We start from the raw sequence: 22,771 nt of genomic DNA, 5'->3' as shown, positions 1-22,771 counted from the left end.
ATTAGTGTCCTTGTTGAGTGCATTCGAGAGTTCTTCCAGTCCTTAGCCGATAAATTTCCCTTCTTAATATGCAACCATACCTCCTCATATCGTTTCAAAAGTGTGAATGTCAACTTATCATTTCACATTACAAGGATAACATTTTCCCTCTTTGCATTACTAACATCCCACATTATAGGGATAACCTTTGCCCTCTTTGCATTACTATCATCGATTTAGGTGAGTGGAACTCTAGTGCTATCCAATGAGATATTTTGAGTTGTTACAAGCATGGAAGTAATATTCTAATGTTCCGTTGGTGGGATATGCAAAGCCAATAAGACATCCTCTTTAGGAGCTACAAACTTAATTTCCTCACTTGGGGACCCCCCAAGAGACGTCATCATGTCCGTAAAAGAAATTGAACCTTGTGGCCCAAGGGCCTCTTGAGAAAAGACACATACTTCTCACAATCATCCTACCATGGGTTTCGTACATTTGAAGCATGCACAACCTAAGAAAGTGCTGCTCTGTTGTTTTTTTTAATGCAAAGAAATTTTTATTAAGTATCAAAATAGATACATCACCCTAAGGTGAACATTGGAGCTTATGGACTTTCCTAAGCAGTATATCAAGTGTGGCAAACACTGAGAGGCTTGATACTAAGCAAGATATGGGAATCTAGGAATGCTATACTACACAGGGGATCCAGCTGTGACTATAGCTCCATAGGGAGAGTAAGGAATCTAGTGGTAGAAGGTCTTGTACTAGCAAGGACTAGGGAGAGAGGGAAGATTAAAGCTACTGTGGATCTGCTGCTCTGTTGTTACTCAACATGGTAATGGACCTTTTCACACTTCAAAAATAACCTATCTAAAGAGCCTAAGCTCATAGTTGTAAACTAGCTTTGTAAAATGATAACAATACTCTAAATCCCTATATCTTGGAAAAATGAAAATATATTTGTCCATGCTTTTGATGTACTTCATTTTTGAAAACTATATATACTCTTACCAAATTTCAAACAATTTATACGTTCTAAACTTCTAAAACCACCTAACCTATGTTTCAAAATTTTACGGCTTCTTAACATTTAACAAGTTGGAATGTTAGTAAACCCACACTTTCATTGCAACTAACGTAGCGATTGAGGTGGTGCACCCTTTTAACGACCAAACCCAAACTTTTGATTTAGATCCGACATACTCTGGAACACGCTCAAAGGGTAAAAGTTACAAATGGATGATTAAGCTTTTGAGAGTATAACCTCTCTCAAACCTACTTGGTTGTGTGAAGATAACACGATGGCAATCACTTCTATGGAAGACCAGTTGCATTAAATAGATATGCGTGTGAAACCACCCTAACCAATAGAGAAACTCGGTTGACAGGCCAATAAGGGTGGCTTCACACAGGACCGCCTCCACAGATGAGATAGCAATCATTTGGTAATTTGTGTACCGTCATAGGCAACTACATGTGAATGACTTGGGGGCCTTTCCCATGTCGTCGTAAACCGCGTGGCTGGAGCAGAATGACGTTTACTACCTAGATTCTCATGCCAATCTTCTGATGAGGTATAAGGCTAGGTTTCCAAAAGAAGATGAAATTCCGCCGATAGCCAGCTTGGGCAGGGGGTGTTTAAATCGGCATAGTTTCAATTTTTTCCATTGGAGTTACCACCAATTGCTTGGGAAAGCGCAGGTTTCTAACGTCCTCAACGGCTTCCAAGGTTTAATCGGTTGCAACTTTGCAAATAAATATAATCTCTTAGAGAAATCTTACTAACATGGGTTATCCTTTCCTTTCATTGATTAATGAATCTCTTTTTTTTTTTTCCTGAGATTAGGCCCCTATTGTAGAGATTTCGAAAACAAAAACTAAATGGATTTAAAAGTCGTCTTTATTTTCATTGGTTGAAAAATATGTTTATTTTGAGCACGGAGGCAAACAGCTGACACCTGTGGCCTGTCCATTGGTCATGGACGTGTCTCGCTTTCTTCACAGTTTTCGAACGTGGTGCTGCCTGATTCACAAATCAATTCTGAACAACTCCATCAACAAATTCACCTCCAAATATGACAAAACTATGGGCCAGTTTCCACGCTACAACTACTTGCCAGAAAGAAAAACCAGTTGCCGTTTGAGAGACAAGTGAAGTAAAAAGAGAAAGTTGTTCACCATTTGTGTGGTTCTGAGCTCAACACACAGGATTTAGCACGGACAACAACCAGCTGCAGTTTGAGAGAGGAATAAAGTTGAAAGAGAAAGTTGTCCAGTTTGAGAGAGGAATAAAGTTGAAAGAGACAAAGTTGTCCACCATTTGTGTGGTTGTGAGCTCTAACAGATAGGATTGGCTTAGTGCTAGCTAACGACCAGCTGCCAACCATGCCTCGCATAGAAATTGGCAGTATGTTTCAGAGGACATGGGCTGCATCGAAATTGGCAGTATGTTTCAGAGGCCATGGGCTGGCATCTGATCAGAGTGCTCTGCTCTTTGGATCAGCTCAAAACATTCTTCACTTCTCTCGAGCTACCGAAAAAAGTCCGCATTTGGGGAGGAGGGTTTGCCGACTTCCTCGTTGGAAACTTTTCCTATGGTAGCCATGTTTTTCCTGCGCTTGCCGGGGTGAACCTCTGATTTGAGCTCTGGATAAATGCCTTCCACAAAGTCCTCTTGTGACCCTCCATTGGAGGAGTCTTGCACCTGCAGAGCATACTGCAGATTCCAAAGCACATCCTCCATGGAGGGCCTTCCCATTGGATCCTGCGACAGACACTTGACGGTGATCTCTACAACTGTGTCCAGTGACTCCATGTTGCAGGAACCCACAATTTTGGGATCAAGCGCCTCTAACTTTGGCCCTTGTTCTGCCATCAGTGACTCCTGTCAAGAGGAAAATTAGTACAAGCAAGCAAGCTTCCAACAGGCTATAAGTTTCCAAAACACTCATTTTCTCACCAACTCCTTGGGTACACCACTTCCATCATCTAACGTGGCCGGTTTTCCTACGAGCACTTCCAACAGTACGAGACCAAAGTTGTATACATCACTCTTATCCACCAGCTTTCTCCTGCAGGAGAAGAGATGGGAACCAGTAAGAAAATTAATTAAAACAAAGCCCAAATCCTGAATTTTGCCACAGAAAGATTGAGAGCTCTTCCAAGGATGTCTATGAATAACACCCAATTCTTGCTCTTATCACATTTGTATCTTCTTGACTACCACCGCCTGTGGGACTTCTCTTACACCACTCGTTCTATTCAACAACACGCACAACTTTTGCCCACAAACATGTTGCCCATGCCCAGGCTTCAACAAAAGAAAGGACGCTAAGTTCATGCGAACCTGTGTTTCTCCGGTTGAGAAAAGCCGTTGGCAACTTGTGATCTTCCCTGAAATCAATCAAGAGGCCGTGATTCAGAGAGGAAGAGAATGGGAAACGAGCAACCAAAGCCTTATTCATGAGAACGTAGAAGTGCAGTAGAGCCCAACTTACATCAGTATCTTCTGCATCAAGTCGGAAAACCAGCCCAAAGTCACTCAGTTTAGGGACCAAATTCTGGTCCAAAAGGATATTAGTGGCCTTGATGTTGTTGTCGAAGATACCCGGGACCAATCCAGAATGGAGAAAATGGATGCCCTTGGCTGCTCCAATGATTACCAGGAGCCTTTGCAACCACCCAAAGCCATCTTGTCCTCTACCTAATCTCACCGGCAAGACCATAAGAGCATAAATTAATAGGTATTCATAAGCAACAAAGAGGGTTAATTGGGTACTTGGAGGGCTAAATGGGCACAGAGAGGGATTATCTGAGTGCTTGGATGGTTAAATGGGCCTTCATGCTTGTGAGCTGGTTGAGTTCTTACCAGCTAGTCTCGTCCGCAACGTCCTGTTGCTCACGTACTCGTAAATGAGACACACTTGGCATCCTTGGTTCGCTGCATCACCTTCACTTACAAGGTTGTAACCGAGGAGACTAACGAGATGTTGGTGTCGAAACTTGCCTAGGCGCTCAATTCGCGCCTTCAGGCTTTTCAAATTCCTCGCTTCTTGCTTCCTCAGACGCTTGATGGCCACTAATGAGCCATCATCTAATTGCCCTTTGTAAACCTGAAAGACAATGCAGAACTAGAGCAGTCAAGAGGAAAAAATGAAGTTGAAATTGCCTTGCCTGGACCTCGTAGACCCAAATGTCTGGAGAATCAAGTGAACCATTACCTTGTCTTGGTTACCTTCACCAATAAGCGTTGATTCATGGAAGTAATCAGTAGCCTTGTAAAGCTCATCCATTGAAAACACACGGAAAGGTGGAAATCCTAATGCCCCAAGTTTCATGGTTCGTGAAATATACCCTGTAAAGGGCCAAAGGTATGTCATATATGGGATCAGACAAGCTTGATAGCCCATGCATGACAATCAAGGTAGAGTATACACATACACATATACATATACATCCATAAACACACAAAGAAAGCACAGATACAAAAAACACTTACTTGCATTGGCTAGCATGCATGCATACATACACACACAAAAACAAACAAACAAAGTAAGGACGCTTACTTGCATTAGACAGGAGCTCCGATGAGACAGAGACGGACTTGTTGCCCATACAAGGTCCTCCTGTGGGCTTGAGAGATTGCCCGCTACTCTGGGATCGCCTCCTGTGTACGAGTAAGAAGAGCAACACAAGGGATGCAAGAGCTATGGCCAGCACCCCTCCTGCGATTCCAGCCAGAACGGCAACGCGTTTGCCACGGGGTGCAACACGCGCGGGAAGAAAGGGTTCCAAACCAGAGGCCAATGCCGCATTTTGGCAGTAGGCGAAAGGATTCTGAGGCTGCAGACTAGTGTACAAGCAATTCCATTGGAACCTGATGGTTACTCTCCTTGATGCTGCAAGAGACGCCATGTGTAGTGGCAAATGGCCGGTGAGCAGATTGAACGAAAAATCCAGCAATCTCACATTGCTGGACAAGGTTAAATTGGGAGGCAAGATGCCGCTCAGATGGTTTCTAGCCACGTTCAGGTACTGGATACTTGGGAGGGAGAAAAACGCAGACGGGGGCACACCAGAGAGGAGATTGGAAGACAAGTCCAGCTGTTGCAACTGGCTTAGCTTCGTAATAGAGCCTGGAATGGGGCCTTGCAGCTTGTTTTTTCCAAGAGCCAAGTAGAGTAACTGCGTGCCGAGCAAGGGGAACTGCGGCCCTAATCGGTTGTTCTGAACATTGAGAGCTAACAGATTTGCCACGCCCCTCAGATCTGGAAGGTTCCCAGAGAACTGATTCCCGGCCAGAGACAGAGCTTGAAGAATCGAAGCGTTACTGAGAGACGCTGGCAAATTGCCTGACAGGAGATTGTTGTCAAGCACTAGAGTTTTGAGATTCGGGAGTTGGGAGAAGATAGAGGATGGCAGCTCGCCCTTAATCTTGTTACCTGACATGCTGAGCGTGGCGAGGTTTGGGAGGGAGCCCCATCGCTGTGGAAGAGTGCCGTTGAGCATGTTATCGTCCAAAAGAAGGATTTGCAGACTCTGTAGGGTCATGAGCCTGTTGGGGAGCACTCCGGAAATGAAATTGGAGCTCATGTTCAGCACCTCGAGGTAAGAAAGACGCCCAAGCTTGCTCGAGAGAGGCCCCCATAGACCTAGCGAGGTGAGCTGCAACACCTTCAGCCTAGTGAAGTTGGTGAGGTGAAGCATGAGCAACTCAGAGGAGAAGCCTGCAGATAGCATGGCATTTGTGTTGGAGCTTGCCCCATCCACGGCAGCAAGATTGGAACTCGCCCTGTCCCCCACTATCTGTAAATGCGTGACATACCCTCCTTCGCAGAGGACAGTGAGTGTTGGCGAAGGGGAGAGGTTGCAGAAGTCAGTTTGAGAGTTCCAACTCGCTAAGGAGCTGGGATTCTCCAACATAGTTTTGAGCTCAAGAAGAGCTTGTTTCTCTGAGTCTTGCAGCCAGGAGGAGCTTGAAGAGGAAGGCTGTAGCAAGAACAGCAGCGAAAGGACCCAACAAAGGAAAGCCATGAAAGGAATACTGAACTTACACAGACTGTCTTCACAAGAGAAGCTTGTTCCTTTCGCGAGCAACAGGCTCTGCAGGGAGAATGTGGGGCAGAATTAGTCTGATGTAGGCAGTTCAAGCAATCAAGACTAATTCACGTTAATTAAACTAACTAACGTAGAGAAACGAGCAATCGAGCGGAATGCTGTAGCTAGGAGAAGGCTTTGTGCTAAGCTAGGCGAGGTACTCTTGCTGGAAGGCAGGAAGGGGCTGGTTGCCCACAACACAAGGCGTCCAGGTTCCCCCCATAAGCTGCATTATTCTGGTTTACAAGGTACCTCGAATCTTTTTGGTCCCATCAACAAGAAAGTTCACAGAAGAAAGCTTAGAGTTTAAACTATAGACTGGGGGCTGAGGGCTCATATATCCAGGCCCGATCTATTCCTTTTCTTTTCTTGCAGTCCCGAGACTGCGCAGTGATGGGGGTGAGCGAGAGCGCCTCCCGATGAAGTCCCGTCTGCAGCAGCTCCCAGGTCTGTATCGACAGGTCACAGAACTCCTAAGGCCCTCTCTTCAAGGGCGGGAAATGGTAAGGTTACCCGCCTACACTGCCGGTAAAGCATGGAGTGCGATTCTCAGAGAGTACCGTGTAAAAAAACAACGTGGCTAACCGAGGCCCTTCCCTCTGTGGGGGCTGTACTACAGAAAGCCTCCACCTTTCATATTTCTGTTCACACTTATAAATTTTGTATCGACAAAAATTTAAGGCACTTTTTTTTCCATATTTTTAACTCCAAACAAAAAAAACGGAATTTTAAAAGTAGGGCCAGTTAGTTAGGGTTTTCGTTAGTTAGACCTTTGATCTTGCAAAGGACCAACTTCTCTGTTTTTTTTCCATTGCCACACATAGGCAATCTAAAATTAAGGGGGAGTGTTGCGACCAAGCTGGAAGAAGAAGAAGATGCTGAGCTGGCTAGATTCATTTTGGAACTATCGATGGTATAAAAAAATCCATAGAAAACTTAGTCTGAGTTAAGCTTCTCACAAAAAGCTTGCTATGAATGTAATGGAGTTCCTTTTTTGTGAATAATACCGAACAAATCGTTTCGGTTTTTTTTTTAATTAAGGAAAAGAGGCTCTCCACCACAAGTATAGCACCTTTTTCAAAGGATTAGCAGGGCCTCTAGACGGCTTCCAAGATGAAGACGAATATTGTTTTTTTTTAAGGGATTTGTAGCCCCTACATCCCCAACTAGGACTGGTGAAACACGACTCTGACTTGTTTGTGCACAGCAAACACTCTAGCCAAAGGTGGTGCAAGATTGCAAGTTCGAATCCCCCCCCCCCTCGCTCTACAAAATGGGGTGGTGTGAGTAATCTGTCTCTTCGTATTAAAAAAAAAACTAATTAGCGCATAGCAAACCTATACTCATCCACACCACCCAAGTGACAAAGACCTTACAACCTGTAGTGTCCCACCATAGGCAAAGACTTCCCCCCATGCAATGCTCGAAAAAGATGGCAACCTAGTGTATTTTGACCGGTTAGACTTATGAAGAAACAAAAATGGTAACTTAGTGTATGTTTACTGACTAGAATTATGAAAAAACATCTAAGATTTCTCATTACCCTTATTTTAAGGATTCACTGACATGCAGTATACTATTGGGAACTAAAACTAGGTAGGTTGAGGAGTTGTCCTTATTTTGATTGGTTAGAAAAAATGTTTTTATCGAGCATTGTCCCCATGAACGTGTAGGCTGTATGCTTTCATCAGACATATCACACACTATAATACTTTGCATTCAATGATGTAATAACAAATTGAGTGGGGTCTAGTGGTTAATTCAGCTCTTCTCTTGGAAGATGTCGTGGGTAAACTATTGGGAACTAAAAGCGGGTAGATTGAAGAGTTGTCCTTATTTTGATTGGTTGGAAGAAATGTTTTTATTGAGCACTGCCTCCATGGACATGTAAGCTATCTAGACACCTTTATCAGACATATAAGACATTGTAATACTTAGCATTCAATGATGATTATAAGAAACAAATTAAGTGGGGTCTAGTGGTTAATTCAGCTCTTCTACTGTGGGGCTCTAGACACCTTTATCAGACATATAAGACATTGTAATACTTAGCATTCAATGATGATTATAAGAACGAAGTAAGTGGGGTCTAGTGGTTAATTCAGCTCTTCTACTGTGGGGATGTCATGGGTTTAAATCTTGTGAAGATTGGCAATGATGTTTTGCTTGGGGCCCTCCCTGTAAAATCGTGTCTTCTAGTGAGAGTGTCCATCTAAGGGTGTGCTACATTGTAATACTTTGCATTCAATGATGATTATAAGAACAATGGGGGTGGGGTCTAGTGGTTAATTCAGCTCTTCTACTATGGGGATGTCATGGGTTCAAATCTTGTAAAGATTGGCAATGATGTTTTGCTTGGGGCCCTCCTTGTAAAATCGTAACTTCTAGTGCGAGTGTCCATCTAGGGGCGTGCTTGAGAGGCAGGACAAAAATTGGCTCTCCCTGTGCATGACTCATACCTCCACGTAGACAAGGGGCAATGAATGCATATTCACGGACATGTCCCCCCTAAGGCCACATTTTTGAAACAAAGGCAACTACAAGTGGTTAATTCAGCTCTTTTACTATGGGGATGTCATGGGTTCAAATCTTGTAAAGATTGGCAATGATGTTTTGCTTGGGGCCCTCCTTGTAAAATCGTAACTTCTAGTGTGAGTGTCCATCTAGGGGCGTGCTTGAGAGGCAGCCCTCCTTGTAAAATCGTAACTTCTAGTGCGAGTGTCCATCTAGGGGCGTGCTTGAGAGGCAGGACAAAAATTGGCTCTCCCTGTGCATGACTCATACCTCCACGTAGACAAGGGGCAGTGAATGCATATTCACGGACATGTCCCCCCTAAGGCCACATTTTTGAAACAAAGGCAACTACAGGGCAAACAAAAATCTTGTTAAGTCCCTACCATAGTTGCTTTTAGAGGGGAGTCACCTCTGTTTTTGAGCATTTTCATAAAATACTTGCATAATTTTAAAATGCCCATTTTTGAACATTTGATGATAAAATACTTGCAAAATTTTAAAGTGTCCATCAAAAATTACCAAAAAAAACTTGCTATATTTTACCAAACGAGTGGGGCAAGGGTGCCAGTCAAAAATCAAGCGTGGGACTCCATAATTTGAGTCCCTGCACACAAACAACACGATGTGAGTCCCTGTCGGTATGATCACCGTGGTCCTCCTCCGGACCGTTCTGCAGATGGCACTTGCCATTGAAGGCCCCCCTACGCCCCTTCTCTCTCTCTCTCTCTCTCTCTATACAGACTCTCTCTACTTTAAAGCGGGCACGCGTTTTAAGGATCGCACAGCTCGTTTTTGGATTCAAGAGAGAAGGCAGCTGCCGCTGAGCCCAGGCGAGCGCTTTCACCATTCAATTTCTGGGGCCCCTCGCTTTTCCCGTTGGCACCCGCCCTCCACATGTGAGCCTAAGCGTCTGTTTCCACGCGACAAGCTGCCAAGGCCGCCCCCTCCAACTCTGGGGCGAGTTGAGAGTTAACAACGCCCTCGGGCCACCCCGCGTGAACTCCCCCAAACCTCACAAGATTGGAAAAGAAAAGAAAAAAAACAAGTACAAAAATTACTCTCCCAACCAGTGCTAAAGAAAAACTTTTTTCCCACCCAATGAAAACTTGTTTCCCCTATTCAAAATCGCATTATTAACCGGCTTTAAGACTAACCCCCTGCGTGAACTCCCCCAAACCTCACAAGATTTGGGGAAAAAAAAACAAGTACAAAAATTAGTGCTAAAGAAAAACTTTTTTCCCACCCAATGAAAACTTGGATACAATCGGTTTCCCCTATTCAAAATCGCATTATTAACCGGCTTTTAGAACTAAAAACTTATAAATTTTATCCGTTTTTGTAAAAAAAACAAGCATAAATTCAATCGATTTTTTTTCGAACTTTAACCAATGTAAAACAGACTAAAGGACGGTTGTTTCTAGCACAGTGGACCAAAAAGATACTTCATTTCAAATTTCAAATTTTAAAAATCCAAAAATCTTCCTTTCTCCCTTGTCCCTTTTATCCCTCTTATTTGCCCGCGTGAGAAGTGAGCAGTAAGTTATGTTTAATAAAGAGTAGATTCTACTGGTGGTACTCTGATCATAGGTCAATTTATTCACTGCCTCAACTTAGACTCTGTACTCTCTTTGATGTACTGATGAGAGCTGCAACAAAAACTAGTTATCGGGCAGCTTGAAAGAGGTCAACAAGTTGGTGGATGAACATGTGTAAGAAAGAGGGTTTGAAAAAAAAACTATCGATGGTGTTGTAACTATAGGTAGACAAGCTAGCCACAATACCACCAACCCACCCATCGTATTTTTCCACCATATGAGAACAACCTCTAAGATGCTTAAATTCAAAGTGGGCTTCAAAGGCCTTCCTAGCCTACAAAAAAAACAATGCTTAAAACTTTACCAAGCCTTATAAAACTAATTAAACATCAAATTGAATCCCAAGTGTAAATTTTAAGGGCATATATGAGTATGTATTTATACATGTGTAAGTGTTTAAAAAGTATATATTTATACATTTGTAAGTGTCTAAAGAGTATGTATTTATACATGTGTAAGTGTCTAAAGAGTATGTATTTATACATACATGTGTAAGTGTCTAAAGAGTATGTATTTATACATGTGAAAGTGTTTATACATGTTAAAAGATATTCTTTTTTGATATATCTCTTTATATCATTGGGATGTACAACATTTGTGTTACATATACTAAGTCGTGTAGTCTTTGAGCGTAGTGAAGCTTCCAATAGTAGATGGAAAGATGGCATCTTCAAGATCAAAATAAGGAGGAAAAGATTCACAATTTTTTGGAGAGTATGCACATGAGTGAAAATGCTCTTCTCATGGTCCCCATGGTAATGCTAGAAAAAAAAACATTTTTTCCAAGAAGTGTTTTCCTATTAAAAACTAACCACGTTTATAATTCTCAAATCTCAGTCTTGAGCATAGACATGTGGTTAAACGAATGTGAGTCCTTATGATAGGTTCACTGAAAAGATGCAGGGGGGAAGAGAGCTTGAGCTCTTGCAAGCATGCACACACACTCACAAAACCCTAATAGAGAACACACAAGGTGAGAGGCTGAAAATCTTCTTCATCATCATCAAGGAGAAGCTGCCAAGAGAAGATACGCTGCTGATTATGCCTCAAGAAGGTTGGGTTTGTGAAGTTTTTTGCCTCGAAGTTTTGTGTTTGAGCATGGAAGAATGCTCTATGAAGGGTTGCTATGTATGGGATTTGTGTATCCCATAAATCTTGTGTGGAGGTGCATGCTTGTCAAGATGAAGGCAAGTGAGATGGTGAACTCAATGGAGTTCACATGTGTGTACATCAAGAAGAGGATGCACTTGTTGATGTTTGCTCAATGAAGGAGAGCAAAGAAGGGGATGGAAACCTTGGCAGTTTTCACATGTTTATGCACCCATGATTTCATTTGAGAGACCATGTAAAGAAGCACCCTTGAATGGATGCGTGCATTGAAGGAAAAGCATGCTAATTTGGAGGCCATGAAGGCCATGGAAATGAAAATCTCAAGGAGGAGATTTGTTGGTTGAGGCAAAGAAGAGGTAGTTGGTGGGTGAAGCCAATTGCATTGAAAAGAGCTGCACATAAAGGTTGTAGCTAAAGAAGATACAAAGAAACAAGATTGCTAGCAAGCAAAGTATGGAGAAAGACAAGGCATGCCAATAAGAAGAAGCTTGTGCACACAAGCTAGAGAGGAGAGATGGCATAGAAAAAGGGCAGCCTAACAAATGTGGCCAGTAAAGAGAGATTGCACACTCAACAAGACTCTATTCCTCTTGCATATCACAATGAACCATACAATGATATAGGCTCTCTAGCCTTATCCCACTTTACACATCATCATCCATGTGGCACTCCCTTTTTCACTCTTTTGGTCAACACTCACACACCATACAATATTACATGTGGCATTCCTATCTCACCATAATATCTTGCACCTCTAGGGTGCTTTCCCACATACACACATCACCACGATTACATCTCTCAACACCCCCTCTTAATCGAGGCGTTCCACAACTCTCTTAATCGAGGTGTTCCACAACTCACCCATCATCCATCACCCATATTAATGTAGCATTGCACAAACGCAATCGCTACCTCTCAACATTCATCGCCTAAAATGGCTTGCCGAAATCCCTTCTCTTATGGTGGAATTGGGAACAAATTTTGCTACTTTGAAATAGAAAACCAATAGCTTTTTGGGACTCTGGCCCACTAGGAAAGTGTTGCAAAGGAGTACAACCTAATTTACTAGAATGTTATGGAATATGAACTACGCTCTAAATAAATTAGACTCTAATGTGATGAAATATGAACTAGGCTCTAAATAAACAACGTTATTGCCAAGTTACTTGCTTGACTTTCTAGCCATCAAATTGGCTATCTCAGCAACTTGGTTGAAAATTTGATAAAAAGATTAGTCAACTATTAACCCATTTTATGGTTAACAAGATTGCCATACCCAATCGTATGCCAAAGCATGAGAAATCTACATCAAATGTCAAGGATGGACACATCAATCTCATGTACAAAAAAGCCATGAAGCAATGGTGTTCAAATCTCAAACTTGGGCGGGCATCCGTAAAGGTCCGATGGATAATTAATGGTATTTTCCCGCCCTAAGAGCGTGTGGTACGGAGCTAGCATGTGCTCCCTAGTGTTATAATATTATGAGATAAAGTAATGTATAAATAATAGGCTAACTAGAAGCTTTGGACGCATGCCCGGCCACACCACAATTTAAGTGTGAATATTTATGACCATGTATATAAAGCAATTTCTCTTATAATGTGAATATTTATGACCATGTATATAAAGCAATTTCTCTTATAATGCAATTACACTCTCCCATTATGCAATTGAGCTTTCCCCTCTTGCTAAACCTCTCTCTAATCTTCTCTCTAATGCATGCTAGTGAGTGTGTGTGAGTATTTATGACCATGTATATAAAGCAATTTCTCTTATAATGCAAGTACACTCTCCCATTATGCAATTGAGCTTTCCCCTCTTGCTAAACCTCTCTCTAATCTTCTCTCTAATGCATGCTAGTGAGTGTGTGTGAGTGATTTGAGGTGAGAAGGGGGGGGGAGGTAGTGCCCATAATGCAATACGACAGTGTGACAACGCTTATGGAAGGCGAATGATAAGTTACCCATGGTAGTGTTAAGCTTGGAGACCTCAAAGGTTACGAGCTTGGTTATCGGAAAGATCCCCATGACACGTTGAGGTGAGTGGTTCTCACTAATACACTGGTTTTTTTTACTGCTACAAGCCAAGTTTGGCAAATTCGACACCACCACCATGTTCTCACCTTTGAAAACACCTGGGGGTAGCTAGAATTAGAAGGATTTACACTATAGCTCTTGATTTTGAGCTTTTCCTAAATCAAAAGAGCGACCGGTTCTTCTGAGAATACTAATTGCTTTGATGCAAAGCTCTCTATTAATGTCCTATAACAATTGAGCATGTCCGTACATATGGGCTTCATGAGGCATTGGCATGACCAAGTGCGGATGATAACATGGAGGCGAACGATAGGAAAGTGTTACACAATATGCCACACCATTTAATGACATCGGGTGGCAAGGCTTCATATGGAAAGCATGGCAAAAAATCATCTTTGCTAACCAATGAATAAGGTTCCTCTACCATTGCCACATGAGGAGGAAGAGGATCTCATCAAAGACATGGTGAATGACTTCAGTCATGGATGATAGAGAGAAATCTCCAATGTCACAAGAGGAGTAACCCTTATGTAGAGAGGCAAGTACCGCTTTATTCGTACTCTACACTATGAGCAAACTTAGAGCTATTAAACTTGCATGGATGGAGTGATGCAAGTGTCACAAGTCTTCTTAGGTAAGATCCCATCATTATATTCTCTTAAATAGAGAATGTCTCTTATTTTATATACTCTTCTTGTATATATTTTGACATATGATTTCTTATATTATGTTGTAGGCTTCTCAAGAAGATTCTTCCCCCTCAAAATCTATTGCCAGACTCATGAGATGGGTCTCGTAAATTTCTCTTTATGCTAGGTATGGATTATACAAAAATACATGTGTCCCAATGTGCATGATATTTAGAGGGGATAATAAAGATGCGACACAATGTCTACAATGTGGAGAGAACCGCTATAGAGATCATTTGCAACAAGGAGACAAAATTCCCCGAAAGGTGTTGAGACACTTTCCTATCATCATCATATTCAACACATGTTTAAATGTAAGGGATTGTAGAACTCATGATGTGGCATGTAACTCATCACTCAATCGATGGCATCATGAGGATCGTAGCTAATTCACCGGCGTGGCAATATGTGGAGCATCAATGGCTAGAGTTTAAAGATGAGCCTCATCACTTATGTCTTGCCTTGGGAATGGATGGTGTTAACCCATCTGGCTTCAAGTCCACATTCTGGTTTACTTGGCTGTTAACCGCATATTGGTTAACACATTCCTGCCGACAACTATGTAATGGGCGCCCACACTATATTGTAAATCCCATCATTTGATGAGGGAAATGCCCTAAAGGCGCTCCAAAGTATTGAGCTTCGAAGGACAGACAAGAGGATCTTGGTCAGTTGGCCAAACCATAAGAAAAGCCTTGTAATTATGTTTTGGGCACCTTAGGTCACTTACTCCTAGGCGGCCTAGTGGAAAAACGCTTGGAACTATAAAAGCCAATTTCTCTTGTTTGTGCTTCTTCTCTCCCTCTTGCTTGAGTGATTAGGCTACCAACGCAATCGTCTTCCGTGAAGATCCCACACAATCTTTGACGAGAGAGGTTACACCACTAGTTGGATTAGAACAACTGTCTCGGTGTGATACCGAGTACGAGAGGAGGGCGGTGATGAGCAGCTACAGTGGAGCTCTTGAGCCTAGCTCAAGCTTGGCAGATCGACGACTTCTCACCACGACACGTTAGGGTGAGATTAACATCTTTGGTGCCAATCTGCTTCTGCGGAGCGCCAATCTGCTACTTGTCAAAGCCTTCTGCTACTTGATTTAAATCCGACGGAGTCTCCATAGCCCAGTGCCAAGTAAGTAGCTATGGCATTCGGTTTTTGGTTGTTGGATTTGTTTTGTTGATTTTTTTAAATTCTTGTTGTTTTTGTTCTGATTTTGTGCATAGCTTGGGGTTGGGAGTAGGATTAGCAAGTGTTTAGGCAAAAAAAACTAGAGATTTGGGTGATTAGAGAGCTCAAAGAAGAGGGTTTTTGCTTAAACATAGAGTGTTTTGGCTAACTTTTTACTTCCAAACATGTTTTGTGTTAGATTAGTGTATATAGGTAGCTTATGAATGTTAGATAGAATCCTAATCCACTAAAAAATCCAAAAAATTCATAAACAATCTCTTAGTTTTACTAATTATCACTAATATACTGGGTGGTTAGTGTGATTAGTGAACTTAAAGAGAGCAAAAAAACCAAAAATTGAGCCTAATTGCTTGCAATTGGAGAAATTGGAGTGGCATTAGTGTTCTAAACACTTGCCTTGACCTAATTCCATGTCTAGTCCACTCCCATTAGCTCACAATTAGTGAGAATTAGTGCTGATTAGGTCTCAGTTACCTACTTTTTTTTAGTGGATTAATTAGAGACCTAATTAGAGAGATTAATTAAGGGTGATCACATCATTGGGTTAGGCTAAACGTTGCTAATCCACCTATCAAATCCCCATCCTTAGACTCTTCACCATTAGGAAGTAATTAGAGAGCAAAGAAGAGGATTAAAAGGTGATTAACAATGGAATTAAGAATAATTAATCTTTAGTTGATTTAGAGTGCCTCTAAATTTAAGAATAACTAATCTTTAGTTAAATTTAGTTAATTAATCTTTAAGAATAATTAATCTTTAGTTAAATTTAGAGTGCCTCTAAATTAGTCAAAAACCACTAATTTAGAGGTAGTCTCTAACTTTAGCCTTTTTCCACCTACCTTGCATTAATGAGGGGATCTTAGTTGTCCCCCATTCACTTCCCTCCAATTTGAAATTCAAATTTTAAACTTGCCATAACCATTCACACCTAAGGCCACGGACGTATGCTTGTAAGCGTACGGACGTACCTTCCAAAAAAAATTACAATGGTCGTACCTTCCTAAGCGTACGAGTATATCTTCCTAAGCGTACGGATGCACCTCCTTGAAAAAATAATATTAAATTGCAACTGTCGTAACTTCCTAAGTGTACAGACGTACCTTCTCGAAAACTTTTAAAAAAAATCCATGGCCGTACCTTCCTAAGTGTACGTGTGTGCCTTTCAAGCGTACAGACGTCCAAAAAAATTTCCCAAAAAAGCCAAGGTCATACCTTCCTAAGGCCACGTCTGTACCTTCCTAAAGTGTTCGGACGTATGCTCATAAGTGTACGGACATACCTTAAAAAAAGAAATTTTTCCCAAAAAAAAACTTGAATTTTTTTTGCCACGACCGTACCTTCCTAAGGCTATGGATGTACCTTTATAAAGCCACGGACATATGCTCGTAGGCGTACGGACGTACCATCCCAAAAAAACTTTTGTTTTGATTTTTTTGCCAACGACCGTACCTTCCTTAGCGTACGGGGATACCTTCCTAAGAGTACGAGCTAAAGCCTGTCAAGAAGTTCGTCGATGCGAGGGATAGGATACTTATTCTTGACAGTGACTTGATTTAGCCCTCGATAATCTATGCAGAGGTGGAGAGTTCCGTCCTTCTTTTTTTGGAAAAGAACAGGTGCCCCCCCCCCAAGGAGAGCTACTGGGGCATACAAATCCTTGCTCAATGAGTTGGAAAAGTTGCTCTTTAAGTTCAATGGCTTCAAGAAGGGACATTTTATAGGGCGTTTTTGAGACGGGTTGAGCTCCAGGGATCACCTCGATTTCATGATCGACTTCTCGAGGAGGTGGTAGCCCTGTAAGCTTGTCAAGGAAGATGTCAGAGAATTCTTAGAGCCAAGAGGGCTCTGTGTCGTTACTATGTTCAATGGCTTTGTTGAGCTTGACTAAGAAAACTTACTGACCCTTATGTGTTCCCTTGAGAAGATGTTTTGCCTTGACTACCCTAGATTTAGGTTTTTCTGTTATCCCCTGAATGGATACTACTTGGCTATGCTCATTTTCAAAAGTGATACTCCCCTGGTTACAATGAATGCTAGCTTTGTTTGCAATTAACCAATCCATCCCAAGGATTCCATCATAAATTTCTAATGGCAAGACTCTGAAGTGGCCATGAGTTCGCTCATTATCGCTCAAAATCAAGGTTTCCTATAGAGTGGCGAGATACTACTTTTCCACTAGCTAACTCTACAGTCATTCTTCTAGCTGTTTTTTGACCCAAGTTTAATTTTTGCAAACACCTAGGAGAAAGAAATGAATGGGTACTACCATAATCAATCAAAAGCTTGAATGGCTTATCGTGATGAGTGGCTAGGGTTTGGATTACACCAAATTGTTTATTCGGACCTTGGTGTTCTACTACCACAGGGATGGTGGCGCGCTCTTCTTCAGCCATTTCCAAGGTCGGTTCTTCACTTATAATATAGGCGCGGTCCTAGCAACTGCTCCTCCGTGGCCTCGACCACGCCCACCGCCTCTTGCACCTTGGTGGATAGGGGTTCCACGGCCTTGATTTCCTCTGCCACCTTGGGGAAATGATGTTGCCATCTTGGGACAGTTGGCCCTAAAGTGTCTCGGCTCATTGCACTCAAAACACAGAGGGCCTTCTCTAGAAGTGGGGTTTCTTGTTGGGTTGATCTTTAGGATTTGCCTAAGGGTAAGATCTCTTTTTAGGCTTAGGTTTGTCAATCCTCATTTCTTTTACAAGGGGCTTTGCTCGTATGAGAGCATCTTGTAATGTGCTTGGCCTCATTACTTCAAGGTGGGAAGCTAAGGGTTCATTTAACCCTTAGCAGAAATGAGCCACTTGCTGGGAAGTAGTCATAGCTGGGGCATACTTCCGAAGAGTGATAAATTTGAAATAGTAGTCCTCAAGAGTTAAGCTCCACTGCCTAAGACTAAAAAACTCATTCATCTTTATGGATTCATGGGATGGGGGAAGATATCTTTCCTTCACGGCCTGCTTGATGTCTTCCCATGTTTGAGAATGCTTGGTGACTCCCTTGTCACGGCACCAAAGTTTCCACCAGAGTTTAGCATCTCCGATGAGGCAAAACCGTGCAAGCATAGACTATTTTGCTACTCTAGTACCGGCAGTAGAGAAATAATCGTCCATCAATTCAATCTAGACTTCAGCATCCTTCTCAATCTTTGAACCTTCTCCTTTAAAGGAGGGAGGTTGCATTTGCTTAAGCAGGAGCTTCTTCTCCTGGATATCAGTGTAAAGTGCATTGGGAAGTGGAGGGTGATCGTCCTGGCCATCATTATAAAAACAATTTTAAGATTATAAGATTCATACTTGCACAATGCTTATTTTGGAGAGTAAAACATTGAAATCATTTTATTTCCAAATATTTACAAGGATGTGTTTTATTACAAAGATCTGAGACTAATATAATTAGTCTTATTTGCCATCAAGGAAAATTCCTAAGCTTGACTATGACATAAGGGTAGAGCGGTCCACATAGGTGAAATATGGGGGTTCCACTGTAGTTTCTAAGACTCTAAAAACTGATGGTAAGGGTGGTAGACTCTGGATTGGGGTAGGTCCCAACACAGCTACTCTGTCAGCAGGTAAGACTTGCATCACTTGGTCATATACCCAGCAATCCTAAGGTATGCGAATCCCATCTATGGTCACAGAGGTGTCGGCCCTGGGGGTACCGACGACGAACCAAAATAAACGGATCATCTTCAACTTTTCAATCCAACGAATCCGCTTTAGGTCGGTGGTAAGGTTCCCAATTCGATCTGCTCGGATGAAGAAATATCTCGGCCCACGACTCCAGAAATCTCTACCCCATCCTCTTTCAATAGGAGAGAAATGAGGGAGGGACATCTTCTCTAGTACCTGCACCATGGTGTCATGGAACTCGAAATTTGAGGAGTGACTAGCATTCTCGAAGATGCATTAAAAAACTAGAAACTTCGAGTAGGCAACTCTGGCCTAGTCTTCTAGAATAGAGTTGCCCAAGAACCTATTTATCTAGCATAGGGCTTTCACTTAATCTGTTGGAAAGCTGCCTGACTAATCGGGTCCACCCGTCCGTAGGATGGTGCCGTTGGGGCATTTCATCCTCCCACTTTCCACCCTACTCATGCGTCAATTTGTTTTCTAATTAATCCTACCCCACAATGTTTGACATAAATAAACATGTTCCTTAATTAAGGCCCTTTTCACAAGGTTTGTTAAAACAATCTTTTTTCACAATACAATAATGCCAAAGACAAGATTTATAAAAAAAGTTTATACATGAATTAATTCCATACAAGCCAAACCGGCTCTCTTATTCTTTTCCTTTATACTGCCGATGATCTAGAATTCGGTCTTCCAGCCTCTACATGCTGGGCAGCAAAACCTTACGGGACCATACACCTCATCGTCGACGGCCGCCGCTGGCGAGGACTCAAAGCCGGCCTGTCGCCCTCTCAGGCTCCATCGCTCGATCCTCCCGCCCCTCAGAGGGATGTCTGCACACTAGGGTGGGCTTATTCACCGCACTAGCCTGGGCCCTCAGAACTAGACAACATCATAATCTCTCGCCTCAATCGACGAACCTTATTCTCCTAATGGTATGAGGGATACCTTGGGCCATTCCCGGGCTTTGCTAAAATGATGCCACCAGGCTACACAATCATGGAATGGAGTTAGCGTCGAAGCTAGGAAAAACTTCACTCTTTAAAGATAACAATTTCAATGCAATTCATTGAATACAGCATCACTCAATTCGTAACTTCATACAATTTTATGTCATTATTTTAAAAGGAAAAGATACACATTTATTAACACTAATATTTTTAAAAAAAATCTTCTTTAAAGATAACAATTTCAATGCAATTCATTGAATACAGCATCACTCAATTCGTAACTTCATACAATTTTATGTCATTATTTTAAAAGGAAAAGATACACATTTATTAACACTAATATTAAAAAAAACTCTTCTTTAAAAGATAACCAAGCTAACGTGGCCACCATTTCCTTGAGGAGCTTGTAAAGGGAGGGTTGGAGCCGCATCGGGGAGCATCTTCTCTAATCTCATTGTTGCGCGCTCCTCTTCTCGAGGTAATATTTTGACGTTTCTGGGAAGGGGCCATCTTGGACGTCGTCTTGTAGGGCTCGCTATCGCAGTCGAAACGCTCCAGTCAGATCTCAATTCTGAGATTGTTTGCTCACCGTATGAGCAAAAGACCACAGCGCATGAACCCTCTCTAAGGCTAAAACCTCTTGCAAAAGTCCACGCAAATGGGGGGGGGGATTGTGAGATGTCCTTAACACAAAAATGTTTTGCTGAAGGGGAGAAGGATTGCTGTAAGTCTCTTCACACGGGGGGAGAAGAGTTAAGGACACTGCCTCCTAGGTAGCAAGAGGGGGATAGAGGAAAATTGCCTTATCTGAAAAGTGGCAAATGAGGGGATGTGGAGAGGGATGGCTGTACTACAGCAAGTACATTGCACAGGGATAGACGTCGGTACGGACGGCGGCAAAGCAGACCATAAGCTACGCAAAAATGCCTGTTGCCCATGGAGCACCCCGGGGGTTTATATAACTGTGGGGTAGGGGTATGGGCACTGCGCAAAGTAAGGACAAAAGGACGGTGTACCAGCAAAGGCTGTAGATCAGTGGCCTGCATGGCTCAGGGGAGGGAAGGTACGGTGACGACGGTTAACAGGGAAAGGAGTGGTACGCATGTACCTTATCTGGTCAGGGATAGCATTGGTGTCCACGTAGCAGTACGTGTGGACCACACAGTGGGCAGCTGTCCTTTGGTTCTTGTACGGCCATTGTATGGGCACCCTGGTAAGTGTGTACGGTCCCAATTTTGGGGCGGGGTCCCTAAATTTAGGGCGCTGACCTCGATTTGCATGCCGAACCGCCCCGAGGGGTGATTTTTTTTTTTTGGTCCAAGATGTTCTCTTGGTCGTTGGGTTCAGACCATTCGTCAATCGGACGCCCGGTCGTGCATTTATTAAGGTTTAAAGGTCGTCGCTTTTTAACTAAAAATGATTAAAATTTGAGTATAAAAGCTTGATCCGGTGTCCGTTTTGGATGCTGTAAAATCCTATAATAGGGTAAAATCACACGCAGATTCTAAATTTGGGCTCAAAATTTGAAGATTCTAAGTAGAAATGACTCATTTAATAAAATTATTGATTTTTATACCATAAAAACTCATAAATTTATCTATTACATGGACATTTTTTTATTAGTGAAGATGGGTATGTTACAATAAGAGCTTAAAATGGATTTTCATTCAGAATGATCTCAACATGAGGCAAGAAGGTGGATGTAGATGCTTCAAGAGTTTGATTTTGAGATTAAGTATAGATCAAGTAAGGAGAATATAGTGGTAGATAATGCTCAAAAAAAAATTTGCCCCTATTATTGCATCGCTTAAGCAACTGAGTAAGACTGCTAAGGAAGTCAAGACAGTTCAAGGTTCGAGAATGGAAGAAACATGCTTGAACTTCAATAACTGGTTGTGTGTTCCTGAAGATAGAGATCGCAAGAGAAGAAATTTAAATAAAACTCATGATAGCCTTATAGCAGGACCACCACAGCTATGTGAAGACTTTTATGGCAATAAAGAAAACCTTCACGGCTATGTGAAGACTTTTATGGTAGTAATTTTGTTTTGTTTTGGCCTAGACTTAAAGGAGATGTAGTGCAACATATTCATCAATGCCTAGTCTGCCCCACAAAAGGTAAGACTAAAGGGTTAAAATGCCAAAAGAGTTGCATCCCCTAGACATTCCATGCAGATGAAGTGGAAGTGCATAAACATGGACTTTATTATTGGATTGCCTTCAGTTAATGTTGGATATGACTCCATCTTAGTGGTGGTAGAATAATAAAGGTCGCTCATTTGATCCTAATAAAGAAGCTTATTCAGATCTTGATGTTGCTAAAGTCTTTATGAAGGAAATATTCAGACTTCATGAATTTCCTAAAAGGACTGTCAGTGATCAAGATGTGAAGTTTGCATCTTGCTTTTATATTGCTTTCTTCAAAGCTATGGGAACCTCTTTAGATCTTAGTACTGCCTCCTAAGACCAATGGGTAGATTGATAGAGTGAACCAAGTAATAGAAGACATCATTCAATCATTTTGATAGACGAGAGCCCAAAAGATGGATGAATTATCTTCATTTAGTTGAGTTTGCCTATAATGCTTCTCATTATCGGAGCATAGGAATGAGTCCATTTAAGGCACTTTACAGAGAAGATTATGTAACGCCTTAGAATTAGTCCAACCCACTGATTAGAGTGGTAGTATTGAAGTAGACATTAGATGAAATGGATCATCACAGATGCAGTCAATAAGGAAATATATAAAAGCTACCTGCTGGGACAGACAAAAGCAATATGCTGATTAGAAGTGTACTTTTATAGAATTCAAAGATGGTGATATGGTTTTTCTTTGAGTACAACCCAAGAGTTCTCTTTTCTTGGGGAAGTATAAGAAGCTATCACCCAAATATTATGGACCTTGTGTGATTACAAGGAAAATTGGAGATCAAGCTTATGAGCTTTTGCTTCCTCCATACTTCAAGATCCACA

The 22,771-nt window shown here is 42.0% G+C and overlaps 1 protein-coding gene across 2 annotated transcripts; it reads right to left on the bottom strand.

Annotated features, from left to right (window-relative positions):
- Positions 1-2,136: 2,136 nt before the first annotated feature.
- Positions 2,137-6,729, bottom strand: LOC147619133 (putative inactive leucine-rich repeat receptor-like protein kinase At3g03770). Of its 2 annotated transcripts, none has more exons than XM_086774318.1 (8): positions 6,170-6,729; positions 4,548-6,084; positions 4,203-4,336; positions 3,851-4,094; positions 3,480-3,685; positions 3,329-3,375; positions 2,942-3,053; positions 2,137-2,866 (listed from the first exon to the last, which is right to left on the bottom strand). In XM_086774318.1, exons 2-8 carry the CDS (start codon positions 6,013-6,015, stop codon positions 2,513-2,515), a joined length of 2,565 nt encoding a protein of 854 aa, XP_086630444.1. In that variant the 5' UTR covers positions 6,016-6,084; positions 6,170-6,729; the 3' UTR covers positions 2,137-2,512. The 2 variants fall into 2 exon arrangements, with proteins under 2 accessions (XP_086630444.1, XP_086630443.1); XM_086774317.1 differs by having other exon boundaries at positions 6,331-6,620.
- Positions 6,730-22,771: the final 16,042 nt, after the last annotated feature.

Source organism: Cibotium barometz, chromosome 34 (assembly GCF_041138505.1).
Source record: "Cibotium barometz isolate CiBa-2024 chromosome 34, ASM4113850v1, whole genome shotgun sequence".
Classification (NCBI taxonomy): Eukaryota; Viridiplantae; Streptophyta; class Polypodiopsida; order Cyatheales; family Cibotiaceae; genus Cibotium; species Cibotium barometz.
Note: the sequence above shows the minus strand (reverse complement) of the source record. Positions and strands in the feature narration are given on the sequence as shown.

What these genes read in the sequence shown, in the direction of transcription:
- LOC147619133 (XM_086774317.1), bottom strand. Translation starts at nt 6,351, where the DNA reads ATGGGACCAAAAAGATTCGAG. An exon ending in TGGGACCAAAAAGATTCGAG is followed by an intron (nt 6,085 to 6,330) that starts GTACCTTGTAAA and finishes TTCTCCCTGCAG; the next exon opens with AGCCTGTTGCTCGCGAAAGG. An exon ending in GTGAAGGTAACCAAGACAAG is followed by an intron (nt 4,095 to 4,202) that starts GTAATGGTTCAC and finishes ATTGTCTTTCAG; the next exon opens with GTTTACAAAGGGCAATTAGA.